This window comes from Thamnophis elegans, chromosome 5, assembly GCF_009769535.1.
Source record: "Thamnophis elegans isolate rThaEle1 chromosome 5, rThaEle1.pri, whole genome shotgun sequence".
NCBI lineage: Eukaryota > Metazoa > Chordata > Lepidosauria > Squamata > Colubridae > Thamnophis > Thamnophis elegans.
The window spans coordinates 6,825,906-6,835,628 of record NC_045545.1 but is presented as its reverse complement, the minus strand read 5'-3'; the positions used below and the strand labels follow the sequence as shown (position 1 = coordinate 6,835,628).

Here is a 9,723-nt window from a genome sequence, read left to right as displayed (position 1 = left end):
CACTATATATTTCTGTGCAAGGTATAAAACTGCTGGGAATGTAAGGGGCCACATTCTGAATGCACTTACAGATTGTATCCTCAAAACTACTGGCCTTGCAAAGCATGGTTTTCCCCTTTCCATTTGTGACAATTTTGTATCGCCAGTCCTGTTATAGCCAGTCTGGTTTTAATTATGAAGGGTCCAATAATAGCCACTTATTTAATATTGCAAGAGAAAGATATTCATTGGTCGGCCTGTTCTTATTCACAGAACACATCATAGATTTTTTTTAAAAATCATTTGCAAATCAGAGTTTGAGATCCTTAGATTTAATGCGCTAATAAATTTTACAATATTTATTGTAGGTCATTTTGAGAGCCTTTAATAACAGTAATATACTAGCAATAGCAATAGCAGTTAGACTTATATACCGCTTCATAGGGCTTTCAGCCCTCTCTTAAGCGGTTTACAGAGTCAGCATATTGCCCCCACAGTCTGGGTCCTCATTTTACCCACCTCGGAAGGATGGAAGGCTGAGTCAACCTTGAGCCGGTGAGATTTGAACAGCCGAACTGCAGAACTGCAGTCAGCTGAAGTAGCCTGCAGTGCTGCATTTAACCACTGCGCCACCTCGGCTCTGTACTACATAATACAAGAGTGTGTGATCATTAACTCCGTTTCTAAATGTCCCAGCTATCCTTAGAAAGTTTTCCTGCTTAGAATCCGATTGTAAAAGGAGAGGATTAAGGCAGGGATGAGAAGACTATCTTCCTGCACTCAAGTCATTTCAGTGTTAATGTTAAATATTCTCTAGCTAAAGTCTGAATGTCAAATATTTTACATTCAAATAAACAAAAAAACTAATATATAAGGGATCTTTTTGTGATCTCAGATGCTTGAGCATTCATATTGAAAACATTCAACGTTAACACTCATATATATTATCATCACGCAGTTTGATTTTATACTTGTCAAGAGTAACTACCTTCTTCTTTAAATAATTAACAGAAGTACATATTTTTCTTTCTTTAGGTTCAGTCTTTTCAACAGCCACTTCAACGTTAACTATCCCATCTGAGACAACAGCATTAAACACCCCATCTGAGACAACAGCACTAAACACCCCATCTGAGACAACAGCATTAAACACCCCATCTGAGACAACAGCACTAAACACCCCATCTGAGACAACAGCATTAAACACCCCAATTGAGACAACAGCGCTAAACACCCCATCTGAGACAACAGCATTAAACACCCCATCTGAGACAACAGCACTAAACACCCCATCTGAAACAACAGTATTTACCACAACAACGTCCTTTACATCAGATGCAGCATCAGAAACTATATCAACTACATCTCGTGCAACACTGAAAGCCTTAGTGTCTATTACATCAGAAATAAGAGCACCGGAATTGATTTCAACGTCTACATCAGATACAGCGCCAAAAATAATGACCTCTGTGACATCACAAGCAGCACTGAAAAACAATACAGTTTTGTACCTGGAGGATGTTTCTGATGATGACAGAAATAATACAGAAGAGATCCTAATAATTGGTATATATTTTTTCAATCTTGAGTCATATAACCGTATTGCACTAATACTGCTAGCAGATTGCATTGCCTTAACACTCCATGCTTATTGGGTAGCAGCCCCCAAAAGTTATGAGATCAGCTCTTCCTTTCCCTGGCTAGGATTCTTGCAATATTTATTTATTTGTACGATTTATAGGCCGCCCAATCCCGGAGGACTCCAGGCAGCTTACAACGAAGGGGGGGGGGGGGAAGAATAATAAAGAAATGAAAATAAAACAGGCTAAAATCAACACACATACATATGTTATGATCGGGGCTGGACCTCAACAATGAGGTCAACAGCCCCAGGCCTGCAGGAATAGCCAGGTTTTAACAGCTTTTCTGAAAGCCATGAGAGTGGGTGGGGTCCGGATTTCTGGGGGTAGCTCATTCCACAGGGTCGGAGCAGCCACAGAGAAGGCCCTCCTCCGGGGAGCCGCCAGCCGACATTGTCTGGCTGATGGCATCTGAAGGAGGCCAACCCTGTGGGATCTCACCGGCCGTTGGGAGGAATGTGGCAGTAGGCGGTCTCGCAGGTATGCTGGCCCTAAGCCATGTAGGGCTTTAAAGGTAATAACCAACACCTTGAATTGTTGGGTTATTACTACTAAATACTACTACAATACTAAAAGACATTGCTTAGACAACAAACTAGCCGTTATACAGGTGGTCCTTTACTTACAACCACAAAGGAGCCCAAAATTTCTGCTGCCAAGCAAGGCAGTTAAGTGAATTTTACCCCATTTTATGAGCTTCCTTTGCCACAGTTGTTAAGTGAATCCCTGCAATTGTTAAGTCAGTAACCCGGTTGTTAAGCGAATCTGGCTTCCCCACTGACTTTGCTTGTCAGAAGGTTGCAGATGGGGATCATGTGACACACACACACACAAACAAACACACACAGACACAAACACCGGGACACTGCAACCATCATAAATGAATGCCGGTTACCAAGTGTCCAAATTTTGATCCCCCGATTCTGGGGGTGTCTCAAAGGTAGTAAGTCTGAAAATTTAGTCATAAGTCTCCTTTTTAAGTGATGTTGTAACTTTGAATAGTTGTAAGTTGAGGTCTACCTGTATAAAAAAAATTATATACAAGAGGAAAATAACAGTGAAGAAAAATGATCAGAAATGCAGTGTTTTCTGTGGGTCGAACACCTTAGCCTTTTCACTATTCTCTTGCATTCCCTTTAGCGCAATTTTACTCTTTTCCTAATTAAAGTTGATTAATTTTCCATATTAATCTGCGTGGAATCTTTCCCCCAAACTGATATTGGAAATTTAATTCCCCAAATTCTCCAGACATCATGGCACGGTAGAGAGTTATTCTAGATGTTGGGAACCATGCATTTGGAAACTTACAAGATTTAGGAAAGGCGTCTTAGGGGATTGCGGGTGATATTATTCGCCCCTCTTCTCCAAAAATGTGTATTTCTGTATCAGGACTCTCTGTCCATGAAGGTGACATGGTATAAACATTGCTATAAAGGGGACTGAAATCTGTATGGTCTGTGACCAAACTGGGCTCAACTTTACCTTCTTTGGGAATTGATCCCATTGAATTTTATAAAATTTACTTTTGAAATATGCTTGGGATAAACCCTATAAATCTCATTAATTTCCCCTGGGGGAAGTTCTATTTTCTTGGGATATCACATAGCCTCGATTTACCAGTCGGCCAAGCATAATGTGGACACCCATCCCGCGTGGTTAATTGATGGTTCAGTTTGCCTTGTAAATACTGCGCCACTGCGAGGTGGCGCAGTGGTTAAATGCAGCACTGCAGGCTACTTCAGCTGACTGCAGTTCTGCAGTTCGGCTGTTCAAATCTCACCGGCTCAAGGTTGACTCAGCCTTCCATCCTTCCGAGGTGGGTAAAATGAGGACCCGGATTGTTGGGGGCAATATGCTGACTCTGTAAACCGCTTAGAGAGGGCTGAAAGCCCTATGAAGCGGTATATAAGTCTAACTGCTATTGCTATTGCTATTGTTTGTACCCCACTAACCCAGAAAATTGGGTTAATGGAGTACTCCATTGTGGGTCTTGCACAGTTATTCGCACTTACCTGTGGAACTCAGTGGGGCTACATTTGAATTTACAAGGATTAGGATTCTACTACTACAATTAAGGATAATTCTCTACTATATTTTCGTATTATAAGTCGGCGCCTTTTCCATCTACCGAGAAAATTAAGTACAATGGCAACCTTCACCCCTACACAAAACGTTCTGTGTAGTGAAGTTTGTATAGCGCATACTGTGAAGCAATGACGTTTCATTAAGGAAACCAATGAATTAATTTTTAAGGCTGAACCACTCCAGAAATTGAAAATAAATTAGCATTTTACAGTGGTGGGGTGGAGTTATGAGTTATGCCAGCCCCAGAAGAGAAAGAAAAGGAGGGGATGTTAAATCCAGAAACAGATAAACATTTGCTAGTGAAACTTTCAGATAGCATTGCCAATGGCCATTGTTGTCATGTTATACTCATATTTTTTCCCCCCGTTTGTTTCATTTTCAGCCAGAGTTGAAGAGCTGGATTACGTGACTCCTGTAATCGTCGTAGTTTCTTGTTTAGCCACCGTAGCGGGTCCTGCGGCAGCCATATTTGTTTACATTTTTAGAAAGATGAAAATAAATGGATCCTACAGCCTTGCAGACTCCCTTAAACCAAACGTGTAAGTCCATTAACCGGAAGAAATTAGAAGACAGTTTTTGCAAGTTTACCAACTGGATGATACTAAATCTTGCTCAGGACCTTTGTTGATCTTTCTCATCACAACTCGGTGTGAGAGGAATGGAGCTGATGTGCTTTGGAAAGGATGCAAACCAGTGGTGGGTTTCAAAAATTGTTCGAACCTACTCTGTGGGTGTGGCCTCCTTTGTGGGAGTGGCTTGCCACCCATGTGACCATATGGGAGTGGCTTGCCTCCCATGTGACCGGATATGAAGATGCCGACGACACTTGTCAGAACCACCTTAAATTACCTCCCACACAGCACTGGCATGCATAAGAATAGGATGTCAACTTGTTTTTTAAAAGGCATCTTTGGTTTGCGTTAAAACAACTTCAACACACGCAATGTTCTGATTGCACCACAAACGCAGTAGTCATCCTTACCTTTCACAGAGGCACTGAGTTTTATCAATATGAGCATGAGAGTGTAGAATAATCATATCCAAGGACCAGTGGTGGGTTTCAAAAAATGTTGGAACCTCTTCTGTAGGTGTGGCCTGCTTTCCCGGTCCACTGGTGGAACCTCTTCTAACCGGTTCGGTAGATTTGATGAACCGGTTCTACCGAATAGGTGTGAACTGGTAGGAACCCACCTCTGATGCAAACCAAAATTAGGCCTTTTCATGAAAACCGGTCTCTTAGGTCAAGACTCCCTCCCCATTTAGTGTCTCCATTTAGCCATAAAGTGAGTTGTGATCTTGGACTAATCTATAGATATGTCTCTAAACCAGTGCCCCTCCCCCCAATCTTTTGGGCACCAGAGACCAGTTCCATGGAGAGAGGTTTTAACGTGGACCAGAAGGGGCGTGATTTTGTATGTTGTCTGCATCCCACGAATGGGGCGTTCCTTGTTTGCACGGCCTGGTTTCAGCCCGGTACCCATCCATGGATCAGGGGTTGGGGACTCCTGCTCTAAACTATGCTTTCATTTTACATTTTATATTGCACTTCCATGTGCAATATGGGCCAAATGAAACCTGCCTTCCTTTTGGTAGTGCCAGGCTAACTCATGCTTAACTACATACTCAACACAAAGTAATTACATATGAGAATAAAGTGAAGTGCAATAGGGTGGGCTATCCAGAGATCTTTATACAATCGATGCAAGTCATGAAATATGAACAGTTGATCAATAGGAGAGGAGTAGCATTGCATTGTAGCACTGATTATGTTACCTAGTTAGGTAATGAAATGTCTGTTTGCAACAAAACAGGCTCGCAGAGCACCAAAGCCCCCACAAGAACAACTTTGTGAATAGAAAAAGAAGGACTATTTGCTAGCTTTAGGAAATGTATTTCTTTTGCCCGCAAAGCGCCACTTTTTGTGCCATTCCTGGATCTGTGAGCTTCTGCCACCAGTGACACGCTGCGTGACTATTTAATTTTCTTTTCTTTATTGCCCTTGTATTTTGGTGTGGGGATGTTGTGGCTGCAGGAACTTCTCAACAAAGCAATGATTTGGCCTTCTGTTCTAGAAGATGGGTCATTTCCAAATTGTTTTTGAAGGATTGGCCATGTGTGTAAATATTCTGTGAGATATATTATAGATTTCTTGTAAATAGTGTATCATATTCTGAACATATTTATTATGCAGAGGTGGGATACAATAGGATAAATCTACAAATGGATGTATGTATTTTGTATATGTATGTATTTTAACCTGTAAGTAGAAAATACAAACTTATTCACTGCTACTTGTGAAAAATTACATGATACTCCGAAGGTGGTGTTTTTTTTCATAATGGGCTTAATCCTGGTGGAACTAAGCATTTTAAAGACCTGTTGATCTCAACAAGAGGGGTTTTTTTAAACTACGTTTCATTCTTCTGTTGAAATGGGTTAAATTTTAAAAAGTGCTTAATTTGATGATTTGTTTCTGTATAAATGGATGCTCACACCTCCATGTTTGCAACGCTACAAATCGGAGCATTAGCAAACTTTAAGACTTGTGGACTTCAACTCCCAGAATTCTCCAGCCAGCATAGCATAGTTCTACATAATAATGGAAGCTAATATTTGAGAAACATTAGGAAACTTGGAAGAAGACTATGGTTCCCAGAAATCTCTAGGAAAAGGAAATAACAACAATTAAACTGGTATAACACTGACAGATGTTCATAGTATAGAAATATCCCATTACCTAGTGCTAAGATATCTGAATAAAATGGAGGGTACAATCTTATGTACCTTTAAAGTAAGGCATTAATTCTGTAATTTTAAATGTTTTAAATGTTTTTATTTGTTGTGAGCCGCCCAGAGTCCCTAGGGAGTGGGCGGCATACAAATACCATTGAAGTTTGAAAGTTTAGAGCTAAAAGTTTACTTTGCCATTGTTAGCTATATTATGAAAGCAATAATTTGTACACTCCAGACAAAATTGCAAGGTTATAACCTGTTTTTTTTTAAAAAAAAAACAACATTGTGAGCCTCCCACCCACCGGGTTCATGTTTTGGTACTTTTCAAAGCTTGTGCAGTATTGTTTAAGTTTGTTTTTAGCAGCGCAATGTTCTCCTGTGAAACGGAATATTTATGTTGAATTTTCCTTTGTCTGGCTAGAGAGTAAAATAGCCCCAAATGCTAGAGTTAATCAGTATATGATTGAATTGTAAATAAAAGTGCTTTTCTGATTTTATAAGCATTGCTGGTAACTCTTGATTTTCCTTGTTATCACCGGTAAGCTACAACCTAATAGAACATCTTTTTCTCTAGAAAAAAAAAAGAAATAATGGGCAATGGCATAGATATGGCTATGGGCATCTTCAGGGAGAACAAAAGAAGTCAAATGATGAAATGTGTGATGACATCATCATGCAAATGTGATTTGCACCAAACATTTAAACATGAATACATAAGGATAACATTTGAATAAGGATGTTACCATGTGGGTTTTATCATTTGGGCATTTGCTGTTGATGATACTGAATGCAATTCATACAGTATCTACTGTATTGTCCTAACAGCCTAACAATTCAGTGATCATATCAGTGGCACTGCCATTAAACCCAAGGTTTAATGAGCAATAGTAGCGTGGAGTTAAACAGGTGAATGAATACAAGGGGGATTCACACTCAACAGAGGATCAGGAAATCATCTTTTCAAGGAACAAAGTCACCTTAGCCAGTATTGGCACATTATTAAATATTAGCAAGCCCAGTTAAATCTCAGTTTAAGGTTACTGTTCTGACCCCCCTCGTCCTACACCAAAGACGCCAAGACAAAGATACTTCAAGGATTTATTAACATACAGACTAGACCTTGGCAGCAATCCAGCACAGACTGACCTTGGCAGCAATCCAGCACAGACTGACCTTGGCAGCAATCCAGCCTGCCAAGCTAGCCACATTAGCTTCTCCAGCTACATTCATTGAGGACCGCATCAGGGTTGTGTTTGACCTCGGGGGGGAGGGGCTGGGGGGGCGTGGCCAGGGTGGGCATGACCAGCTCAATGTCACTTGTGTTGGGGGCGCCTGTGGTGGACCGACTGCCAGCAAAAACAGGATCCCGAGCTCTGTTTTCAGCTGCCACAGCCTCCTACAACCCTCTGCCAGTGAAACACGCGTCCTTCTGGAGCTCCGTATTCACTGACAGACGGTTGCAGAAGGCCATAGCAGCCAAAAATGGAGTTCAAGAGCCCATTTTGACAGGCAGGAGCATCGCAGGCCAGATCTGAGTACCCCATGGGCTGGATCCAGCCTTGAGTTTGACACCCGTCTTATAACAGCAACCATGTGAGGTGAGTTAGTCTGAGAGAACATGACTGGCCGAAGTTCATCCAACAATCTTTGGGTCTAAAGCTGGATTAGAACTCATATCTCCTGGTTTTCTAGCCTGGTGCCTTAACCATTACACCAAACTCCCACACTGTATGTCATTTGACCCACTCAAATGAGATAAATTGAACAAGCATGTTGTGTAGGCGTAGTCCTAGATTAGTGGGGAAAAAATATTACAGAATTACACTATCAGTGGGAGAGACGGAGTCAATCAGAGTACAGTACTTTTTAAGTGTGCAAGGGAATGCACCAGAGGGGCCCCTCCAAAGTAGAGTTTCGGTAGTTGATGTGCAGTGCTGGGTTTCAAAAATTGTTCGAACCTACTCTGTGGGTGTGGTCTCCTTTGCGGGAGTGGCTTGCCACCCATGTGACCGGATGGGAGTGGCTTGCCGCCCATGTGACCAGATATGAAGATGCCACCGACACTTGTCAGAACCACGTTAAATTACCTCACACACAGCACTGGCATGCATAAGAATAGGATGTAAACTTGTTTTTTAAAAGGCATCTTTGGTTTGCATTAAAACAACTTCAACACACGCAATGTTCTGATTGCACCACAAACGCAGTAGTCATCCTTACCTTTCACAGAGGCACTGAGTTTTATAAATATGAGCATGATAGTGTAAAATAATCATATCCAAAGACCAGTGGTGGGTTTCAAAAAAATTTGGAACCTCTTCTGTAGGTGTGGCCTGCTTTCCGGGTCCACTGGTGGAACCTCTTCTAACCGGTTTGGTAGATTTGACGAACCGGTTCTACCGAATAGGTGCGAACTGGTAGGAACTCACCTCTGGTGTTGGCCCACCTGAAGGCTTTCACAGATCTGCTGCTAGACCCAATTTGCTTACCATGCAAATAGATCAGCAGATGATGCTGCCAATATGGCACCACACTGCATCTTAAAGATAAAGATTAAGGTTCCCCTTGCACATATGTGCTAGTCATTCCTGACTCTAGGGGGCGGTGCTCACCCCCGTTTCAAAGCCGAAGAGCCAGCGCTGTCCGAAGACGTCTCCGTGGTCATGTGGACGGCATGACTGAATGCTGAAGGCGCACGGAACGCTGTTACCTTCCCACCAAAGATGGCTCTTTATTTTTCTACTTGCATTTTTACATGCTTTCGAACTGCTAGGTTGGCAGAAGCTGGGACAAGTAACGGGAGCCCACTCCATTATGCGGTGCTAGGGTTTCAAACCGCCAAACAGCCGACCTTTTTGATTGACAAGCTCAACATCTTAGCCCCTGATCCACTGCGTCCCTCCGCACTACATATTACATCCTCCAAAATCCTGGGTATTTCCATTACTTCACAAAGTATTCAGAAAAACAGCTGTACTATTGCTCACAAATGGGTTAGAAGTCATCTGTTGCAACGGCATCACTGCCAACAAAACCACTGGGGAAATTCACCTTTCCTATGCCCCCAATCACTCCTCCCAGCCTTTGGGGGAGGGGGGGCTGCCAAATCCAAAATGCTGCAGTTCTAAATAATAATGTTTTACCCTTGTTTCTTAGTGGCATAAAGAAATAAAATACTGCAATGCCTAAAGAAACTTAGCAGCATACCAGCTGGTGCCATGATATTGTTGTCTAAGCGTGCATGATTTATTCTGCCCTCCCTGTGCATGTGCATGAAACCCATGAG

General features: G+C 42.0%; 1 protein-coding gene across 1 annotated transcript in view; it reads left to right on the top strand.

Moving 5' to 3' along the window:
* The window catches only part of VCAM1 (vascular cell adhesion molecule 1), an 11,263-nt gene extending 6,801 nt beyond the window's left edge, over nucleotides 1-4,462 (top strand). Inside the window, exons 4-6 of the mRNA XM_032218667.1 lie at nucleotides 1-21; nucleotides 1,015-1,545; nucleotides 4,087-4,462. The exon at nucleotides 1-21 is cut by the window's left edge and continues 252 nt beyond it. Coding sequence (XP_032074558.1) covers nucleotides 1-21; nucleotides 1,015-1,545; nucleotides 4,087-4,247 — 713 coding nt within the window. The 3' untranslated portion in view covers nucleotides 4,248-4,462. The remainder of the gene's footprint in view (nucleotides 22-1,014; nucleotides 1,546-4,086) is intronic.
* The last annotated feature ends 5,261 nt before the right edge of the window (nucleotides 4,463-9,723 follow it).